Below are 22,197 nucleotides of genomic sequence, written 5' to 3'. Positions count from 1 at the left end.
TGACCTCCCCGGAGCTGCGGATTCTGGTCTGTATGAACCAGCAGTTCCTGGGCTGTATGAACAGTGGTTTCTCTTACCTTTTCTAGGCCTGAATCTCTATTTCGGGCACCCTTATTTATCTGTAGGCCATTTTTGGAGCCTATACTTCTCATTGTAGGATTATGCCAGATATTTTGGCTTTTTTTCCTTGGCAACAGGAGCTGCTCCTTAATTTTATGAAAGAGTTACACTGAGATATAATACGTATTATTTTCTAACAGGTAATTAACTTGGGTAAACCTCTGAAAAACCTCGGCACAGCAACCTTGAATATCCAGTGGCCAAAAGAAATTAGCAATGGAAAATGGTTGCTCTATTTGGTGAAAGTCGAGTCCAAAGGATTGGAGAGGATAGCTTGTGAGCCACGGGGTGAGATAAACTTCCTGAAACTAAAGGTACGTTGCTTTACCCTGTGTCTCCATAGTGTAAATAAAGGAAGCTAACTTTTGTGAGAAAATCATTACTTTCCTTAGGAAGGCGACCGAGTGGCATGCCGGCTGCTGCTTTGGTGTCCGTTTCTCTTATAGTTGAATAAGGAGGTCAGGCTGAGGATTTCTGCTGATTCACTACCATTGGGGCACATTAGCCAGGGTGACTCGGTACTTGTGGAGGGAAATGACGTCTTCTGGAGCTTGAGGACCCAGTGTGACCTAGAAAGAGGACCGGGATGTGCTTCTGGGGTGATCCACTCAGTGTTAGCTCCCAGTAGAACCAAACTCATTGCAAAAGATACTGGCACCTCAGCTTTCATTCCTGATTTTTTTTTTTAAGATTTTATTTATTCATGAGAGACACAGAGAGGCAGAGACACAGGCAGAGGGAGAAGCAGGCTCCCTGCAGGGAGCCCCATGCGGGACTTGATCCCAGGACCCCAGGATCACGCCCTGAGCCGAAGGCAGATGCTCAACCCTGAGCCACCCAAGCGTCCTTCATTCCTAATTTCTAAAATAGTTATCCAGTATTGATGGTGTCTTGGGCACTGTGCCTTAAGCGTTTTATTTGCCTTTTCTCATTTCATTCTCTCGAGGTTTTTTTCTTACCCCTACCATTTCACAGAGAGAACATTGAGATTCAGAGAGATTAACGTGCTAAGAATCACACGGCAGTCAAGACAGATTTTGCATTCAGGCTCAGCCCTGCCTGTTTTCAAAGCCTCCATGCTTAACCGCTCTGTGCTGCTGCTGCACACTCCTATTACTGGTTTATCATTTAGGCTCCAGTTTGACCTGCTTTGTTATTGCATGTCTGTTTCTTTTTCTTAGTTTTTTTAAACCCTTGTGTTAAGGGCTGATTATGAACAGATTGCAGTGAGGGGACTACTGTGTTTAGGTTCCGAGGTGACTGGGCATGATCAGCATTCACAGTTGGTAGCTTATAGAAGGATCCTATGCTCATCAGCTTTGAGAAACAAGATAGTCCAGTATTAATTTTCCAAGGAAAATGCTATTGTACAACTTCTTATGCAGATTAGTTTTCAGTGCTCTACTTTGAATAAGTTACATACTTATCCTTTTGGCTTTTTTCTGTTCTTTAGTGTCATTTATTTATTCAAGATGTGCTGACTTTTTACCATGTGTCAGTTCTCGAGCTGGGTGCTAGGGATACAGGGATGAGATGTGATGCCTCGTCCCAGGATGCTCAGCTTAGTGAGGAGACAGAAGAACAAAGCAAGCCCTGTTTTTCTTCACCAGAGTTTTAAAGTCAGTGGGGGGCACCTGGGTGGCTCAGTGGTTTACCGCTGCCTTCAGCCCAGGGCCTGATCCTGGAGTCCTGGGATAGAGTCCCACGTCGGGCTCCCTGCATGGAGCCTGCTTCTCCCTCTGCCTGTGTCTCTGCCTCTCTGTGTCTCTCATGAATAAATAAGGAAGGCATTAAAAAAAAATATTTATGTGCTTTGGGTGACAGGAGATGGGTGAATGTTAATTGCTGATTGTGTGAATTTGGCATCACTTGGGAGGGAGTTCTCAGGAGGTCTGTGCAATAGTGACAAAGAATTACATTAAGTACTATTTTGGATATAATTTCTTTTCAGGAGTCTCACAACTCAAGAAGGAAACGGGAAATTGCTGAAAAACAGATAGAGGATAGCAGAAAGTTTTCCTTATTTGCTGAAAGAAAATATCAGACCCTTGTAAGTATTTTTCAATGGCTGTATTTGCCAGATGGCAGCAGGAAGGCCTTCCCCATACCGTTGGGTTTTGACTCTCACTGTCTTCTCCCCAGAACTGCAGCACGAATGTGCGCTGTGTGAACATAAGCTGCCCGCTGCGAGGGCTGGACAGCAAGGCCTCTGTTGTTCTGCGCTCGAGGTTATGGAACAGCACGTTTCTAGAGGTTTGGCCCTGCCCAAGGCTGTCCCCTGGAAGTCACTTGCTATTTCTGAGGACATTTCTCACTTCCTTAACCCACTTGCCAACTCTGTGTCCAAACAGGAATATTCCAAAATGAACTACTTGGACATTCTCGTGCGGGCTTCCATTGACGTAGCCGCCGCTGCCGAGAATATCAAGCTGCCGAATGCTGGCACTCAGGTGAGTGGTTCCTCAGCCTTCACGGAGTTCAGAGCACATCTCTCCTTTTCCACCCCATGCCCACAGCCTGAGGACGTGCTATCTTGGCACTCTGCCCCCTCACAACACCATTACCCCCATCAAGGAGAAGTCAGATGATTCTTTAAGGCACTTCCACTCCAAGCTGTATTTTAATAGAATCATTGGAAAAAGAACTACATCCAGGGTCCTTCCTCTAGTTCTGCAGTACTCACGGTAGATTTGAGGGCCACTGGCCCACTGAAAGAATGGGTGTGTCTCCCACCTTTATAGAAACCCCAGGTCTGGGCCTGGTGGCTCAGTGGTTTAGCGCTGCCTTTTGCCCAGGGTATGATCCTGGAGACCCAGGATTGAATCCCATGTCGGGCTTTCCCTGCTTGGAGCCTTCTTCTCCCTCTACCTGTGTCTCTGCCCCTGTCTCTCTGTCTCTCTCATGAATAAATAAATCTTAAAAAAAGAAACCCCAGGTCTCATACTGTCCCCAGTGACAGCAACCACCATGTTATGGAGTAGCTCATGGCATGGGTGGCCAGCTGTAGTTATCAGAAAAAGATCTCTTTGTATATGAATCCAGACTTGAGTCTTACAAAGTCAGTCCTTGGTTACGCCCCTTGGAACAAGCCCTTTGGAACATGTCTCTCTCTCTCTCTCTCTCTCTCTCTGCCACGTAGCAGTCTTTGGAATAACCGAAGGAAACTGGCATGCCCCTTGGGACAGGTCTCTCACTGTTCAGAGCAAAGCCTCCAGCTCTTCAGTTACCTGTCATGCCAGGCCCTCTCCTTCGTGGGCTGGCCCTAGTCAGGCGGTGTGACTCCTGGATGGGCAGTGTGGGTGTGTCCTCTGCCTCGTTCAGCACACCCTGAGGCCCTGACTCCCAACACTGTGGCTACTATTGGTCAGTCTAAAACTTGGCTTTTCAGTGTACATAGAAGATTCTGTTTGCACTTCTAGCAGCTACTGTTCTTATTTATACTTATACTTTCTTAACAGAAACTTCTAGCAGTTTCTGTTCTGTTGAAACTTCCAGGTGTTTTCAACAGAACATGTTATCAAGCTGTAGCTCCCATATTCCATTCATGAGAAATTTTTAAAAATCTAAATGCATGCTTTTATTTTTTTTATCTTTTAAAGATTTTATTTACTTATTCATTCATGAGAGACAGAGAGAGGCAGAGACACAGGCAGAGGGAGAAGCAGGCTCCATGCAGGGAGCCCGACGTGGGACCCGATCCCAGGTCTCCAGGATCACACCCTGGGCTGAAGGTGGCGCTAAACCACTAAGCCACCTGGACTGACCCTAAATGCATGCTTTTAAATGTATGCTCACGTTTCGTGTGATTTGCTTGTGGTCCATCGTTTCAGTTCACAAAGTAGTTCTGAGTCTCCACCATTGCCCCCTCTTAGCTTTCCATCCCTGCATGCTTTGTCCTTTTCAAAGCTGAGGAGCATGCCTTCTGTGTTCTCCTCCGGGCAACTGAGAAAGGTACTGAACAGAACTGGCAGCAGTGGCTGTGGGGGCACACTGGGAAGGGCTCCCTGTGGGGTGGAGCCCATGGAGGCTTGTATGTAGCGTGCTCTTGAGATAGAATGCATGTCATGGACCACAGTGTTTTGCAAAAAGAGACTGGATGGAGAAAGATTGTGAGCCTTGTCCCCAAGGTAATCTTAGGAAGTGCTTTGGCTTCAGTCCTGTGAGTAAGCTCAAAGTGCAGTGAGCCGCCCTGGGCCCTGGTTTCTGAATACAGTGACCCTTAGCTGTCACAGCCTTTCATCAGGGGCGCCTGGGTGGTTCAGTTGGTTAAGCGTCTGCCTTCAGCTTAGATCATGATCCCGGGGTCCTGGGATCGAGCCCATCAGGCTCCGTTGCTCAACAAGTCTGCTTCTCCCTCTCCCTCTGCCCACCCCCCTACCGCAACTGATTTTCTCAATCTCTCTCTCTCAAATAAATAAAATCTAAAAAAAAAAAAAAAAATTCTATCATCCAAACTAGAAGACATCTGTCTGAGGCATATGGTAAACTGGACAGGATGCTGGGACAAGGGTTATAAATCAGGACTGTTCCGGGCTCACCAGGACATGGTCCCCGGCCTTAGATTATCTTTGCATGCCCACTGTAGCCCACCTTTCTGCCTCTTACCAGTAAGGCGTCATAAGGGACTGTCAACTAAGCCAGAACCTCCGTGAGATCCCTTCTCTGCCCCTCTGACTGGAGGCAGCTGCTCTTGCTTTCTGTAACTTTAAATCAGTAACCGGGAGAATCATGGGAGTTTTTAGAGCTGGAAAAAGAACACACTTTAGAGGAAGGGGACAAACACTAATAATGCATTAATAAAATGTCCACAGTTTACTAGGCGTTTTATCTGTGTGCAGTCCCGTAAACCTCAGAAGGACAAGGTAGACACTGTACTCCTAAAAAAGGAAGCAGGCACAGCAGGGGGATGCCAGTTGGGGTCCTGAATTGAAACCTGGAAGACTGGTTGGTTTCAGGGCTCCTGTTCATTTTGGTTCTGTAATACGTACTCCCTGTCAAGTCCCCAGATCTCAAATACAGATGAGAAAACAATCCAAGGGAGGTTGTCTCTCCCTCAGGGTCACAGGGCCTGCAGGCATGTGGAGGAAGACCAGATGTTGGGCTCACACGCCCTCGTCAAGTGCTCTTCTTTCCTGGAAGGTGATGAAACCAGGGCGCTGGTACTCAGTCTTGTGGCTGGTCACACATGCAAGTCAAGTTCTCTTGGGCATTTCATGTGAGGGTGTGGAGAACTCGTGTATGCTAATGGAAATTGGAGTCTCTGCTGTGATCCTATTGGCTTGTTTGATACTTGGTAGATATATGAACGGATTCCTAGCTTATGTCTAGAATGCATTTCTTTTGAAAACGGGGACATTTTCTTACCTCTAGTCGTCTGGTACCTCTTCTACTGACTTGTGTTTTTGAGCGACAACAGCTCCAATGTCCTATCTACAGATTTCTTTAGCAATTTAAGGCACACTTTTTCTGGGCCTAAAGATTTGAGCTTAATTCAAGTGTCAGGATGCTTTTCCTTTTTTTTTCTCTCCCATATTATGGGTTTCAGTTTCATCTTTATCTTGGTGCATCTGTCCTTCCCGGCCTGAAGATCCATTTTCTTTGGAAACAGAAGCCGAAGAGGTGGGGGTAATTCAGTCTTGTCTTTCCATCTTCATATTAAAAGTTCTCCTTGCTTTTACTTTAATCCTGGCTTTAAGAAGAAAGAAGAAGAAGAAGAAGAGAAAAAAAAAAAAAACCTTTTAGTTGCCTTATAACCCAACCAATTTTAAGAGCTGTTTGTTTACTTCTCAATACAACACTTTTAACACATTGTTATAACACAGCTGGTCACCTAATTGAGCCAGAAAAAAGGGTTACATTTTAGCATCAGTTAAATCCATCCAGTTTACAAGCACTTATTAAGGATACACTGCCTTCCCTGCACAAATTTTAAGGAAGCGAAAGTTCAATAAGACACTGTGAACTGTTCAGAATTTCATGGTCTAGGGAATGGTGAACCAAGAGATAATTGTTGAATTGAGCAGAGGAAGGAAGAGATTGTTTATTGGGTGTATTTAGACAGCCCCCACTTCGTTCCTAAGAAGTTGGAAAAGAGTATCTGCTTCCTGGCTGCCAGACATAAAAGAAAAGGCACATGATTTTTCAGGGGAAGGTGATTTTTCAGCTTCTTTCTTCTTTCAGAGAATTTGAGATACGGATCCTTTTATAAGATGGGTTTCTGATATGTGGAACACTCACTAAGGGAATGAGGTCTTTAATAGAGAGTTTTGTGAAAGATAGGAAAATACCTTCGTGGAGTGATTTCTTGCGCTGATGTTCAGTAAGAGTAGAGGGTATTACGTTACAGAGTGATTTGGGGAAACCATTCTAGCTGTGAGTAAGTGAATGAGGTCTAAGCTCTGCTCACGCGTGATGGAATTTGATGTGTCAGCAGAGCTTAAGCCCCAATTCCCCTTCAGGGACACATAATGGATGAGGTTCACAGGCATAGGTCATCCCTATGGAAATGCCTGAATTTTAAAGAACCCACCCACCCACCCCGAAATTGTTTTTGGAGTTGGAGTAATTTCTACTCACCTTAACCTGTCTCTGTCTGTCAATAACAGCTGCTGTGGCAAGATGTGACCAGAGCTCTGGGAAGCTGGTCACAGTTGGTCACCCCCCACCCCCACCCCCTACCCGATTCCGAGGCTAGCTTCCCCTTTATTCCCAGTCCCCAGCTGGAGAACGACTATCCTGCAGAAACAACTTTAGCTGACAATTTAAGGAAACAAAATCTTGGCGGCTTGGCCTCATTCACCCTCCTGGACTGCAGTGTGGCCTTGCACACAGCCTGGATTTGCAGAGCACGTCAGCCCTTTAAAAGTGTGGCTCTGCCCCTGGCTTCAGTCCTGTCTTTGATGCCCAGTGAGTTGTTTTACAGTTTCTAAAAGACTCCAAAATCTGGAGGAAACGGTAGCCAGACTTGGGGCTAGACGTCTCAGCTGTATTTCTGTGTACACCCCACCCCCACCCAATCAAAAAATGACCTTGTGCAGCTCTCATACTGTCAGGCTGCTGCCATTTATAGAAGGGGCTTCCCCTTTTTATCAGCCATTTAAAAGGCTCCGGTACACGGTCTGTTGATGAGGCCAATTCCCCTGCCAGGGACCAGTCTTCACTCTCCACTTCCAGATTTATCAGAGCTTATATTCTTAAAAATAAGGATGGCCCTTCCAGGTTGTCCCCTTGCCCCTGGGGACGTACTGTATGCTCCCCATGCTAGATAGGGAAGCAGAGTGAAGTGACACAGCATAGGCTAATTACTTGTTTTGGTTCAGAGTAGGCAGGCCTACGGGTCACGGCATGTGCACTATTTTATCATGAGTCTCTCAACATTCTTTTAATTTTTATTTTTACTTATTTGAGAGAGCATGAGTGGGGTAAAGGGCAGAGGAAGAAGCAGACACCCCGCTGAGCAGGGAGCCAGATGGATACAGGGGACCCCCAGGATCGTGACCTGAGCTGAAGGCAGACGCGTAACGGACTGAACCACCCAGGCACCCCAAAGATTGATTTTGAGAGAGAGAGAGAATGAGTGGGGAGGAAGAGGCAGAGCGGAGCTTGGGGCTTGATGTGGGGCTTGATCCCAGGACTCTGAGATCATGACCTGAGCTGAAATCAAGAGTCAGACGCTTAACGGACTGAGCCCCTCAGGTGCCCTCTCCTCATGCTTGCTTCCCACCTCGTGGATGTGCCCCTGTGCTAGACCTAGTAGTCTCAAGAAAGGGTTGGTTTAGCTTAAAGCTGGGGTGCCTGTCAGGGGAAGGCAGGCAAGGGGAAGTGAACCATGAGGCCCCCCTGGGGGCTGGCTGACAGTTTGAGGGGAAACCTCACTGAAAGCACAACAGGAAACACAGTAGCTGATAAAGGTGTTACAGGCCGTGCCGTGGAGAACACTGACTTCTTTCTTCTTAAGTGTTCAGAAAAAGGCAGTTCTCTTGCTTTTAAAATACATTCTAGAAGTCAAATGAGGTTGAGAAGCTGTTTTCTAGTAGAAGTAGAAAGGGAAGTATTTTAGTGCAGAGACCCTTTTTTTATTGAAGTAGAGCAACATGGAAGCATTTTTAGGCAGCATCCGGGCTTCAGTACTAAGAGTACTTGACTGAAAACACTTCTCAGAACTTCAGTGCTCACACTTTTTGTTTACCTTTCACTTTACATTCTCTTACTTTAGAAATATCTGAAACTTCAAACTGGAAGCTCCCTAATCTGTTTACAAAATCATATTCAGAGCAATCATCAGGTCTTTACAAGCTTCGAAAAATAGTCTCCTGGCATCACGGAAATCCACTTGAATTCTAAATGCACGTAACCAAGTTATTGCAAATTGCCATAAACAACTTTTTAGATTTCTGAGTAAACACTACTTCTGTTTAATTAGTATGTGCTAACTATCAAATATTTAGAGCTTAGGTTTTTCATTAGCTGCTGCTTTCAGCTCTGCAGCACCTCTGAACAAATTGAGCGTCTACTTTGTCTAAATACATTGTAGAACATGCATCAGGCCATTTCAGGGAATTTTTTTATGCATGAGGGTCCTTAGACATCCTAGGGAAAAGTTAAAATGGTGTCAGCAATGCAGCTCTGTCTCTATTTTTATATTTGACAACATCTTTAAAATCCAAGTGAGGAATACAGGCTAATTGTACATAAAATGGCCCTTTTATTTCCATTACTGAAAACAAAAAAGGAACATGATCATCCTCAACAAGATACTGGTTATACAGATGAAACAAGACTGGCTGTGTCCTGACGACTGTTGAAACTCGGTGATGAAAAATGATGTTTTATTATATAATTCTCTCTACTTTGATTCAGCATGTTTCAAAAAGATGAGTTAGCCAAAACAAAAAAAAATACCAAAAAACAAAACACTTTGTCAAAACACAGTCCAGTATTTTCCAGGTTCTGTGAAAAGATCTCCCATCAAAAAGGCATCTCTTTCATCCATAGGCTGCATTGCTCAAAGTGTGTCTGGAAGCAGAATTAGGAGTAAACTCCTGGTATTTTTTTTTTTTTAAAGAAATTGAAAGATTTTTATTTTTTTTAATTTTTTTTTAATTTTTATTTATTTATGATAGTCACAGAGAGAGAAAGAGAGGCAGAGACACAGGCAGAGGGAGAAGCAGGCTCCATGCACCGGGAGCCCGATAAACTCCTGGTATTAATCCTCACCCCAACCCCCTTATAATGAATGGTGCTTTCTTTTATGCCCTTAGATTCGTGTGACTGTGTTTCCCTCAAAGACCGTAGCTCAGTATTCAGGAGTACCTTGGTGGATCATCCTAGTGGCTATACTTGCTGGGATTTTGATGCTTGCTCTCTTAGTGTTTATACTATGGAAGGTAAGTCCTATTTGGCATTTGAGTTCTAATGACCTAAACTTTATTTGACGTTTTTTAAAAGAGTGAATTTATTACACTGATAATCTGCACATTCCTTTGTAATGCTGCCCTTTTCCCAACATTATGAAACCATGCCAACTATAACAAACTTGAGAATTTTAGAGTGAACACCTGTACATCTAACTCTAGTACCTTATAGTTGAAAGTGTATTATTTGTATATTATAAGGAGTTTCTTAAATAGAAAAATTTTGGTGTTTTTCGCATAATCTAGCATGTTTGGCAAATAATTTAAAAAAATTTTATGACTTTAGTATTTATCTAAAATTCTGAATCTGAGCCAAATTGTTAGATAGCACTTTAATCTGAACCTGTATCCGTGTTAATTTCAATTTCTGTAAAGAAATGCTCATGGTAGCCACTGGGGCTTATGACAGTTGCAGCTAGATTAGGGATAGAAAACCATGAAATTAATAATTCCATTGCAAGGGGATCCTCATAGCCTCTCTCAAACATGAGGAAGACCTGGGTTTAATAGGTTTTTCATTAGAATTTGGTCCTGCAAGTAAAATTAGTATCTTCTCCTTGATTTCAGCCAGTAAAGAGTCTACATTATAAAAATGTGTGTATGAGGTGGATCCATACTTTTGTTGCCAAAGATTATTGCCTGTAGAGTTTGGATTATTCCAAGTGAGTAATGGAGGTTCACAGTTCCTTCTCAGTTACAAATTGCAGAAAACTCTGAAAGTTTGTAATGACTTACTTGGCAGCAAAGCTTGACATGTGAAGAGAAGCTATATTTTTTTTTATCCTTTATTTAATGGTTCTGTGAAACTAACAATGTTTTGATTAGAGTGGCATTATGTATGCAGCATATTACTTTTCTAAAATGCCAAAATTCTAGATTGATCCAGAGGATTTTGGATTAAATGATCATGAACCTCTACAATCAATCTCTAGGGTAACACTATCTTTATCCTTTCCCTTGGATCCAGTAGTACAGTTGACAAGGATTCAGGATATTGTCACTTTCAAATATTGGACATTTCTTTTTTGTTATTTTCCCAAGTAACTTCCTTTTGCCAGTCTGAGAAAATTTTCTGGTGTGTGATATGCAACTTGGTGACTGCTCATGCCCAGACTTCTCCCTGCATTGGATATTAGCCAGTCCTACCTCTGATGTTCATTTCAGGCCCCAGGTTTCTCTGGCCAGCACAGGAAATGATCTGAAAATTATTTTGGTATCAAAAACTGAATTTGAAGTTTGATATTTGAGGATGGCTTCCTGTGCTTTCTGGAGGAGGTCACAAAGACAGTCTTTTTCAGAGCAGGTCTTATTGGCAGTCCTTAATGAAACCATAGCAATGGGTTGAGAATTAAGAAACCCAAGTTCTGTAATTTTAGGCGATTCATCTCCGTGGGCATGGTTTGCTTTAGCTCTTTAGGTAATGGATTGAACTGTATGATCTCCTGGGTTGTTTGTAGCTCTAAAGTGTCCAGAACTCACAAGGGAACTGCAAAGTATTAGACAACCTTAATAACCCCCTACATGAAGACCATTTTCATTACTTTACTGATACTCTTCTTTCTGAAAGTGAACTATTTGTTTTCATGTTTTAAAATCATAGAACATAAGGGCCAGAAAGGACTCCAGTTCAGTGACCTTTAAACTGAGTTTTGCACATCCACATAGGTGCCAAGATTAAGCTAGGGCCAATATCCTCACTTCAACCAGAGAAGTTCTGATGTTATCTGCTTTAAATACTAGGATATTGCGTAGGGTTTTGTTTGGAGGTAGAAAAGTCCTTCGGGCTGGTTTAAGTCACCTTCATTTTGCAAACAAGGATGCTCATGCCTACGGATATTAAGAATGTTGCCAAGCTGGAAGCATTCCTACACACTCAACTCTTATTTACTGCATGTGTTTTGAAAGTTGGCTGGGTGTGTTCAAAGAGTCACAAGTAGGTATCAAGATAAAAGGTTTAAACCAATGCTGCCCAATAAAACTTTTTGTGATAGTGGAGATGTTCTGAAGCTGCACTGTCCAGTGAGGCACAGGTGGCTACTGAGCATTTGGAATGTTGCAACCAAGGCATTTTTAATTTAAATTTGAATGCTAGCATGTACTTAGTAGTTAACCATACTGTACAAAATAGATCTAGATTTTACCTTAATGAGTTTCCAGACTAGGAAGCAGAATTTTCCAGGAGGGCAGATTTATTTGACCAAGCTATATTTCAAAGGGCAGTTCTGGAGCCTTATGGACAAGTAAATAGAAAAAGTTCTTCCTGGTTGAATGAAGAAAATTGTAGTAGAAAATGGAATTATATCTCTGTGTTCATTTAGAGTGAACTAACCCGAAGAGCGTAGGTTCCTACCACTTGAGGTTACATGGTGGTTCAGAATTTGGGAAAATGATAGCAATCATTCTTTCATAATGGCATATTCTAATTAATATTATGATTTACCCACAAATCCAAAGGCCCCAAGTAGATGGCATTTGTTTTATAAAATTTACTGTGAAAGGCAGAAAATTGCAGTATCTATTTTATTTGTATTTGTGTTAAATCTTAGCAAATTTCTTTGTTGCAATAAACTGCAGAAGTCAATCTTTTGCCTATTCTAGAGTTCATATACTCTTGCATGAAGAAGCCACCCAAAGCTACGTTCAGATGGGTATATAATTTTCCTTTTAGGATAGTTTTTTTTGCCCTTAGGATTTCTGTTATAAGTTGAAAAGTCAATTAGGTAATGAATGTCCTCTATATAAGTTATTTCACCAGAGACCCATGGTAATCGAGTTGGTTTGGTTGCTGTCACAGTGTAACATAGTGTGGTGGCTGTTCACTTTTAGTTGATCCATAGTGGTCTCCTTGTAACAAGCTATACATAGAAAACAGGTTAAAATCTGAGATTTTCTTTTGTTTAGCTCTTATACACAAAACTGTAAAACTGACTAAATACCTTGCTTCCTTATAGTGTGGTTTCTTCAAGAGAAATAAGAAAGATCATTATGATGCCACATATCACAAGGCTGAGATCCATGCTCAGCCGTCTGATAAAGAGAGGCTTACTTCCGATGCATAGTATTGATCTACTTCTGTAATTGGTAATTGATCAATGTTTTTTAATTGCTAGCTGTGGGACCTGCTATGGTTGTGGTGGCTAACTTTAAGAGCAACAGCTTGCTGTGTGTGTCCCATTAACAGATGTTTCCAAATGTCCACACTGGCTTGCCTTGCTTGGATTTATTTTACTTCACTTGAAAGCTCAGTTTTTGTTTTTGTTTCTAAATGCACAGAGTCTTTTGTTGCAGGTGAGTTACTTTTGTATTGTAAAACATCACCCACAGCAATGAAGATGACTGGAATCTGTGTACACACAAAGGGAGACATTACACCTCCCTGGTAGCCCAGTTTCCTTGTGTTGTCAATCCAGTACATAGCATCCCACTTGGAATTTCAAAGATGAATAAGAGATCATTGCAGATTTCTTGTCGGCTTTGGAATTTCCCACAGATAGAAGCTTGTGTTGACTGCCTAATTAACCTGTTGCATGTTGGAAACATTGTGTTTCTCTTGATGAGAAGGCTTTCTCACTGTCCTTTTGGATCTTGCTTTATTATAAAGTGATGGCTTGGAATGCTTTTATTGTTGCTCAGAAATTGTTTTTTGCTAGCTAAGCATGCAACTTCCTTTTCCTGCGTATCTACTACTGGTCAAAGACCATTACGACAAACTATGACTGTTGACATGGTGGACATGGTGACCAATTTCAGAAAATGGTTCTTTGCCAAAGTGACCTTCATTATACAAAATTCTAACATAAAAATGCTTTAGTTACTGTTTTAATATGTTGTAATGGAGTTTGACCTTGTTTCATGTTCCTAGAGATCTTACTCAGCTTTGGGTCTCAGTTGATTTTAAGTTCGTGTTTTGCTTGTCTTGTTTATAAATCCATGGAAACAGGAATTGGTGATAATTCCTTTTTCCATCTCTGTGAGCATAAGAGGATGGAATTACTCCTGTGATCTCTTTCCATGGCACTGTCACAATGAATCCCAGCATTTCCATTTCAGTTCTATAAACCACCCTTGATTTTTCTCCTTTTTTTAAAAATTGAAGAGCCACATTTTATTTTATTTTTTTTAAAATGTTTATTTATTTATGATAGTCACACAGAGAGAGAGAGGCAAAGACACAGGCAGAGGGAGAAGCAGGCTCCATGCACCGGGAGCCCAACGTGGGATTCGATCCGGGGTCTCCAGGCTCGCGCCCTGGGCCAAAGGCAGGCGCCAAACCGCTGCGCCACCCAGGGATCCCAAGAGCCACATTTTATAATAGGTGTTTTTGGCTTTTTGCACAAAATTAAAAAAGGAGTCCATGTGGAAATGGTCTTAGAACAAAAACTTCTTGATCCATTTTTCCTATTGATTTAGTGATGACTGAATCTAATTTTACTTTGTCCCATGACATTTTTATAACATCATTCAACATAAATGTTCTGCTCCTGTTACATGAGAACACTGACCATTCCAAGTATCTTCCTCATCCTCCTTCTAACTGCATTTCTAAATTAAAAACATCTTTTCCATGAAACATTTTATTCATTTTAAAAATTCAATTTGATCAAAAAGTTTCCTGATATATCCTCAATAAAAGTCTACTTTGGATCAGATGGAATATTTTTTAAAAAATGAATAAAATATATATTAATTAATAATTTAAGTGTAAACATCTTTTGCAAAAGAAAATATTAGGGATGCTCTGAAATGCAGTGTCATACTTCCCTCACGCTCTTTGTGGCACATGATTAATTTGATTATAGGACATAGTACATGATTTATTAATGAAACAGCTTAATTTAGAAGTACAACAGGAACTCCAGGCAATATAAACTGCCTTGTAGCTAATGAGAGATGTGTACTTAGCCTTGGAAGAGAGAAGATTCTTAAATGGACTCACTTGAACACTGGCATATTCAAATAATCTGTAAAATATTTGTGATTTGATTCCATTTTGTTAGTGGGGGAGGGGTGTGAAATAATCTTTGATTTATGGCCTTTAAAAACTCTTTAAATTGAAATGATGTTCTAAATAATCTGATCATTAGGTCTTTAACATATCACGTTGATTATAAAAAATGAAAGCACTGTTCCAGAACTCTGAAATTGTCAGTACAGAGGTGACTTACTACACGGTTACAAAATATAAAGACAAGATGGAAAAACAGACTTTTCTTCTAGTTTTACAGCTGTCTTCTGTTTATCCCCACTGGCTGTTAGGTCTTTTCAACCTACTAGTTCCTTCTTAAAAGAAACCTTTTTTTTTTCCCCTTCATGCAAAGGTAGGTGTAGCTGAACAGAAAGCTTAGACATTGCCAGTTTGTGCACTTGCTTCTCTTGCAATCAATACTTACTTTGTTTCTACTTCTCTCTCCCCTCCGTCAGTGCGGATTCTTTAAACGCTCTAGGTACGATGATAGCGTTCCCCGATACCATGCTGTGAGGATCCGGAAGGAAGAGCGGGAGATCAAAGATGAAAAATACAATGATAACCTTGAAAAAAAACAGTGGATCACAAGTTGGAATGAAAATGAAAGCTACTCTTAAAAGGGGCCAAAAAAAAAAAAAAAAAAAAAGCTTCACAGTACCCAACTGCTTTTCCCTCGCCAGCTCAGAAGTCTCAGTGGACCCAAGAGCCTGCTCTGTACCTGAATGTTCATTTCAGACAGGACGACGCACAGTACGAACTTAGCTTTCACTGTGGATCTTGTCCTGTAGCCCGAGGCTCCGGGTTTGCACAACCAAATTTAAGACTGTTGGAATGGAGTTTTCTTTACCTGCCTTAATTTGACTTTGACTTTCCGGGGTTGCCTTTGTTCTCGGTGTAGCTGACCTCCCCGTGCGGGAAGGGCCTGCCCAGCGTAGCTGAAGTGAAGGAGGCGCCCAGTCGCTGCCCGAGCGAGTGCCCACCCACCCCGGGCACTGTCTCTGCACCCATCCTTCCCGTAGGACTGGAGAGCCTGCAAGCTAACTGTCCCGCATCACCGGACTATGCCGTCGCCGTAGTTGTATTTCAGTTCGAAGTGCTATCTTAAGTTAAATGTGCAATAGGTGACGTTGCCATCCTGCCATCTTTCCCCATTTCCTAGATGTGTGAGTACTCATCACACCAGATAACATACAGGTTTCACTTCTCTGTTCACTGAAACACATAGGTGCAAAAGACTTGAATGCTAGTTATACTTACTTGTATATCGTATTTATTTTTTCTTTTTTACAAACCATTTTGTCATTGACAGGCCAAAGAGTCTCCCGTTTACCCTCCCAGTTGGATTAAACAATCAGAATTAGAACATGGGAGGTCATTGGTTTGAATTTAGTGCAAAAAAAAAATAAAGCTAATCCTTTATAAGTTATTATATCTCCCTTCATGATAGCCGTCATCCCTTTCCTCCGACCCAAACTTTGGGTTTAAGTGAAAGTCTATTAAGAAATAGGATTTAACCATAAGATGTTTAATTATATCAGACAGCGGATATTTCTGAGGGTAGAACCCTGTGTGACCTCCTGCATTTTTGTGCTGTAACTTTCAAGAATGCTTGGAAACAATGGGTTTGTTGAACTTTGGTGCAGCGTAGGCCCTGCTGCAAATACTGTATCATCAGGACTTGAAAGAAAGGGTTGGTGCCTATGGTGGATCCAAACCGATCCAGTGTGAGACTACTGAGTATCTGATACCAAAGTCAGGACATCATGGCTTTTATGTTTTTAAATGTTATTGGAATCATTTAATCAGTGAGTCAATGTTGGTTTTTTTTTTTTTTTTTTTTTTTTTTTTTTTGCTTTGTTTCCTTCCTTATCTATATTCCCCAAAATTACTAAATTACTTTGGGACTGTGCTAACTGCATGGTTTTAATTATAAAAATGAAGTAGCAGAGGAGGAAAACATTTCTATACATACAACAGAGATTGGGTAGGTAATCTGAATTTTAAAAAATGTTAAGTTATATGGGAAATAATAGCAAACAGGTGCTAATTTGGATCTAGTATAAGCAGCATCTCAATCTTTCAGAAGAACAAAATACAACTGTATTTGTGTGTCGCTGTTGCTTTGGAGCTTTTTTTTTTTTTCTTTTCAGAAATCGTATGCCCTTAAGATAGTAAGGACATTCTCCTTGAACTTTGGAATTTTCATTCACAAAGATATTTTTACAATTGATACTTTGTTTACAAAAATTTCTCCAAAACAGGTCATAGTAGCCTTTGAAATCTCAGTTCCTTGCTTAGGTAACTTGTAACCAAATGCACTGGCTTTATAGGTTGCCAAGCAGCTGATATTTTGAAAGTGTCTATAGACCTTTGTTATAAAAAAAAGAAAAAAGAATATCCTAAAAGGGAAGGAAGGGTGGTTCAGCAACAAAGAATGTAGTGGTGTTTATTTTGAAAAGCGTCATCTCAAGTCAAGTCACTGGTCTGTTTGCATTTGATACATTTTAATACTAACTAGCACTGTAAAATTATTTCATGATTAGAAAATACCTGTGGATATTTGTATAAAAGTGTGAAATAAATTTTTTTATGAAAGTGTTTATTGCTTAGTAACACAAGCTCTCAAATTATAAATAACCTGAATTGCTTTCTTATTTCATGGAGCCAACCAAACTCAAGTTTTTTATATTTTTTATGTGATTGAAGGTTTTCTTTCTTCCTTTGGGCTCTACTGTTCAGTTGATATCATAAAAAAAAAAATCTTACAAGATGGTTTTATTCAAGATACCTACAAATAATACCATGGTGTGAAGAGTAAGAGTTCTTATGGCAAAGTTGCTTTCTTCTTAGATGTTTTGGATGTGAGAGCAGTTCGGCTGTGCCATTACTCATCACCAAGGATTGCTTTGGCAGAGCTGACTGGCCTGAAAATATTTTCTTCATGAAAGCAATTTTATGAACCTTCTCGAGTTGGATTATCACAATCTAATAAATGAAAATAAGGCATCTATGTAGTGCTCAGATAATATAGCATGCCATGGCCTTGAATAAATTTTCAAGGCAAAAAATGCATTATCTGTCAAGTAATAGTTTTCTACTGTACTTGGTATCACATAGTGAATTTTAGTCATCTTCGTTCTTTGAAGACAAGACAGGTTTTACCACCCAAAGAAATCTGAGGGGTACTTTTAAATGACAGACCAGTGGCTATGAACCTTTATTCACAGTCCCATGGACCTACCCAGATTAATGGTTGGTGTGGAATTGCCATTACAAGTGTCAGCAGCTGTGGTTTGGCTAGAGCATAAATGACCTGCGCTGGATATCATGGCGATGTTTTATAGGATTCTACTCCTTTTTCTTTTAAAAAATCCTAGGAGTGACAGTAGTAGATAAACAGGAATACCCTTGGATCCACTGACAAACATTAACATTTTGTTGATTATGGGTCACTTGCCACAGTCTCACAATGGGCCATGCCCTTGGGGTTGAGGCTGTTCTGCATATGGAGCAGATGTAAGGGTAAGGTCAAGTGTTCTACCCTAAATGAACACCACTTAATAAGAACTGATATCTGGTACACTAACTCATGAAAAGACAATGTGGGAAGATGGACTGGGATTTTATTTAAAGGAAGAAGAGTGAACTGCTCCAGGTGGCTGGGTTCCACAGAAGTACAACCTGACGGCCGAGAAACCAGGAATGTATGAAAATTGTAATCAGGAGGGGGAGCATAAAGTAAATGATTAAAAGCAGTTCCTTAAGACCAAAGGGTAGGGTCTAATGGTTCACCCACTGAGGAAAAGGCAAGGTCCAAAGAGATGAAGAAAATGAACTTCAGAACGATTTCAAAACAGTAGCTACCACAAAAAAGCCAGTAGGCCTCTGTTCTTTCAGTAAGTAGTTCCTACTTATGGTCAAATGGCAAGTTAGTGCTTTCTTTCTCTTATTCCTTTAAAAAAAAAAAAAACAAAAACAGGTTCTGCCAACTTTGAAAGGCATCTGGCCCAGTGCTGAGGCCAGATCCACAGAGGCGTTAACCAACAGACCCACCCAGAAGGAAGGTGATAAAGGGATTCCATGGTTAAATCCTCTAATAAGTGAATCTGAAGACAGAAACCAGAATGAGAAAAAACTGGCCTAGCACAGTGCAAAGGGGGAGGCAGGTGCAACCGAATGCATAACCGACCAGGGAATGCTGAACTAGGACACTAGAGTGAGGCGTCCAAGTGCAATTTTTGTAGAGTCCGCAGAGCTTAAGGGCCTCAGTCCTCTCTTTGCCCTTCCCCAGAAGCCAGCTCTCAGACTGTTCCATGGAAATGGGCAAGGACAGACCCACATGAGCAGAGGTCAGATAAAACTACTTACTATTCATACTTCTAGAACATTCACAAAAAAAGTCTCAAACTACAAGGATGGCAAGTACTTCATCATCCAGAACTTAGCAGATAATATTGAGTGCTCTGTTAAGATCTTGTCACTGTAAGGGGCGCTGGGGTAGCTTAGATACTCTTGGCTGAGTGTCTGACTCATGGTTTTGGCTCAGGTCACAATCTCAGGGTCCTGGGATCCAGCCCAGTGTCGGGCTCCACACTCAGCAGGGAATCCGCTTAAGATTCTCTCTCCCTCCCTCTGCCCCTACCCCATGCTCACTGGCGTGCTCTCTCAAATCAATGTTAAAACAAGATCTATCACTGTGAAATGGAGACAAATGCAGTTTAATAACTAATAGATGAATAAGCATGTGGTACATGTGTTCTATGGTCTATTACTCAGCCATAAAAAAATTTTTTTTCCATTTGAGACGACACAGATGGACCTAGAGGGCATTACGTTAAGTGAAATAAGTCAAAGACAAATACCGTATGATTTCCTTTAGATGTAGAACATAAAAAAGCAGAAAGAGACCCATAAATACAGAGAACTGACAGTTGCCAGAGGGGAGGGGGGTGTGGAGAGGAAACAAAGTAGTGAAGGGGAGTGGGAGGTGCACGCTCTCAGTTTTGGAATGTATAAGTCTCAGAAATGAAAGATGTAGCCAATAATACTGTAATAGCATTTTATGGTGATAAATGGCAGCTACACTTGTGTTGAACACACATAATGTATGTATATAGTTGTCTAATTACTATGTTGTACACCTGTAACTAATGTAGCACCGTGTGTTAACTGCACCTTAATAAAGAAACAAGGGGCACCTGGCTGGCTCAGTCGGTAAGTGTCCGACTCTTGGTTTCAACTCTGGTCACGATCTCAAGATTGTGAGATCAATCTCCAAGTCGGTCTCCGCACTGGGTGTGGAGCCTGCTTAAGTTTCCCTCTCCCTCTGCCCCTCACCCTCTAAAAATCAAAAGCAAAACAAAACAAAAAAAAACGAAAAAGCAATCCAAAACTCTCCATTATTAACAGTCCTCCCCTCCCCAACACCTTTTTATGACCTTTAAGAATGAGAGAGGGTCTCAATGAAAGTGCTATTTGGGGGGGGGCACAGTCATATTTGGTATAATAAATCCATTTATTTGCACATTCAATAGTTATAGAGCAAAAAAAAATAAAAATAAAAAAAATAGTTGTAGAGCACCTCTTATAGCACCTATTACAGGCCAAGGTCTGGAGAAACAGGAGTAACACAGACAAGATTCTTGCTCTTGTGGAACTTCTGCGATAACTGATATTTAATTAAAAAAATGGACATCACAATAGCTAATTTATACTCTTAAATATAGACTCCACTGCCATTTGTCTATGTAATGATATTACTTATCATATCTTGTATAAAATGGACCAAATCACAATTTGCGAAAAAGTTCCCAAAGACTAAAATGATGTAATGGTGGCTTTCAGGAGGAATTAACCGGTGTTCTTTTCCTTCCTTTTAAGTCTAACAGGGTGTATAAAATACTGGAATACCTAAAAGACTCTAAGAAAAGTTTTATGTGAAACAACAGATGGTGCTGTCAAGCATAAATAATCCACTTTATCTCAAGCAGCAGAATTTTAAATCTTGCAGTAAGATAACAACGGCTGACAGATAAGGTCAGGGCCTGGGCCTGTGTGGGTGGAACTTGCCTCCAGAACCCACCCCGATCCCAGGACATCTGGAGTAGCCGTTTTCAACCTGGGCTGCAGGTCTGACGTTGAGGGAACATTTGAGACAAAACGGCAATGCCCAGACATCCCGCAGACCGACCCCGACCGGGCCTCGGGGACCGGGCTCCAGAGCGACTGCAGGTGCAGCCCAGGTTGGCAACCACTCGGGGGCGTCGGGTGGCCTCAGTGTTTATGGGAAGGGCTCTGCTGTCCGCGTGCAAATGCCCCATTCCCTGCAGCGCCCCCCGCGCACCTGCAGCCAGAGCTGAGAAGCCAGCGGCATCCTCGCCACGAGGGGGGGGGGGGCTCGCTGCCCTGAGTGGGGGTGGGGGTACTCCGACGGGTGCCTGGCAGGGCCGGGCCTCAGGTTCTTCGTCCGTCGAACAGGAACTGGCAATAGGAACCTCCTGGGGTCTTGTAAGGGGCGCAGGCGACTACTGGGAAGCAGCCCTGACCTGTCCTCATTGCACCTGCCCTCGGAACCGCTGGGACGTTCAGGCAGGAGGGAGGGAGGCATAGGAATCTGGTTCCGCTTCCCCATTTCACAGACGTTGAGAGTTTCTTAAAATCGTCCCTGAACTTCTTTGCTCGCTCCGAGCCGGTCACACCCCGCGACTCCCTCGCGGCCCGAAGGCTGCACCCACAAGCTCGCGCCCCGCCCACCGCCCCGCCCACAACCCACCGCCCCGCCCACAACCCACCGCCCCGCCCCACCCACAACCCGCCGCCCCGCCCACCGCCCCGCCCCGCCCACAACCCACCGCCCGCCCCGCCCACAACCCGCCGCCCTGCAGTGCGGGCGCCGCGCTCCTCCGGGCTGACCTCCTGCGGCCGAACCGCCCGCCCCTATGGCGACGCTGGCGCGCACACCTGCAAACAGCATGTGGCATCTGCAAACTGCTTTGTACGGAGTCGGGGATTTTTTTTTTTTTTTTTTAGGACCTGGAAGAACGTGGAGAGCGGATTCCGTTTCCCAGGCCTTCTCGGGGCGCCCGGGCGGCTCGGGGCGTGACCCGGGGCGGGGATCGGGCCCACAGCGCCGCGGCTCGGCGGGGGGCCTGCGCCCCCCTTGGGCTCCCTCCCTCTCTCTCTCTCTCTGACAAGTAAATACAATTAAAGATAAATAAATGCTTTCTCGGTTCCTTCGGCACTGCCGACGTCGGCCTTGGCGGGAGGGCGCCCGCCCTCAGCACCTGCCGGCCGCACCGTCGGGGCAGCGCCGCTCGCAGGCCGCGGGGCGCGGCTCCCGCCAGGACCCGAACTCAGGGCGGCCGGGTTGGCGCCGCCTTCAGCCCGGGCGTGACCCTGGGACCCGGGATCGAGTCCCACGTCGGGCTCCCTGCGTGGAGCCTGCTGCTCCCTCGGCCTGTGTCTCTGTCTCTCTCTCTGTGTCTTGTGAATAAATGGGTAGAATCTTAAAAAAACAAACCTCAGAGCGCACCGTTGGAAGGAGGCGGGCGTGGAACTTCCCGTTTCTCCCTCCCACGTGGCCCCATCGCTGACTGAAGGTCCATTAAAGGCAAAATAGACAAGACCAAACCACCACTGGGCGGCCGGTCCTGACCGCACGTGTCCGCCGGCACCCGGAGGCCGCCCCACCGCAGGCCG

General features: G+C 43.1%; 1 protein-coding gene and 1 long non-coding RNA gene across 3 annotated transcripts in view; one reads left to right on the top strand and one right to left on the bottom strand.

Moving 5' to 3' along the window:
- Positions 1–19,712, top strand: part of ITGA6 (integrin subunit alpha 6) — an 83,872-nt gene extending 64,160 nt beyond the window's left edge. The window contains exons 20-26 of one of the 2 annotated variants that reach the window (XM_055307835.1): positions 261–434; positions 2,072–2,170; positions 2,263–2,373; positions 2,472–2,570; positions 9,381–9,506; positions 12,485–12,614; positions 14,955–15,088. In XM_055307835.1, the coding sequence (XP_055163810.1) occupies positions 261–434; positions 2,072–2,170; positions 2,263–2,373; positions 2,472–2,570; positions 9,381–9,506; positions 12,485–12,592 (717 nt within the window). In that variant the 3' untranslated portion in view covers positions 12,593–12,614; positions 14,955–15,088. Of the gene's footprint in view, positions 1–260; positions 435–2,071; positions 2,171–2,262; positions 2,374–2,471; positions 2,571–9,380; positions 9,507–12,484; positions 12,615–14,954 lie in introns of both variants that reach the window. The other variant, XM_055307834.1, reaches the window with a different exon arrangement.
- LOC129498510 (uncharacterized) lies at positions 4,910–15,061 on the bottom strand. Its single transcript, XR_008662131.1, has 2 exons — positions 14,924–15,061; positions 4,910–5,809 (listed from the first exon to the last, which is right to left on the bottom strand). It is a non-coding gene; the product is annotated as an uncharacterized LOC129498510 (long non-coding RNA).
- Positions 19,713–22,197: the final 2,485 nt, after the last annotated feature.

This window comes from Nyctereutes procyonoides, unplaced genomic scaffold (assembly GCF_905146905.1).
Source record: "Nyctereutes procyonoides isolate TBG_1078 unplaced genomic scaffold, NYPRO_anot_genome, whole genome shotgun sequence".
Classification (NCBI taxonomy): domain Eukaryota; kingdom Metazoa; phylum Chordata; class Mammalia; order Carnivora; family Canidae; genus Nyctereutes; species Nyctereutes procyonoides.
The sequence above is the reverse complement of the archived record's forward strand: the minus strand, read 5'-3'. Positions and strand labels throughout refer to the sequence as shown.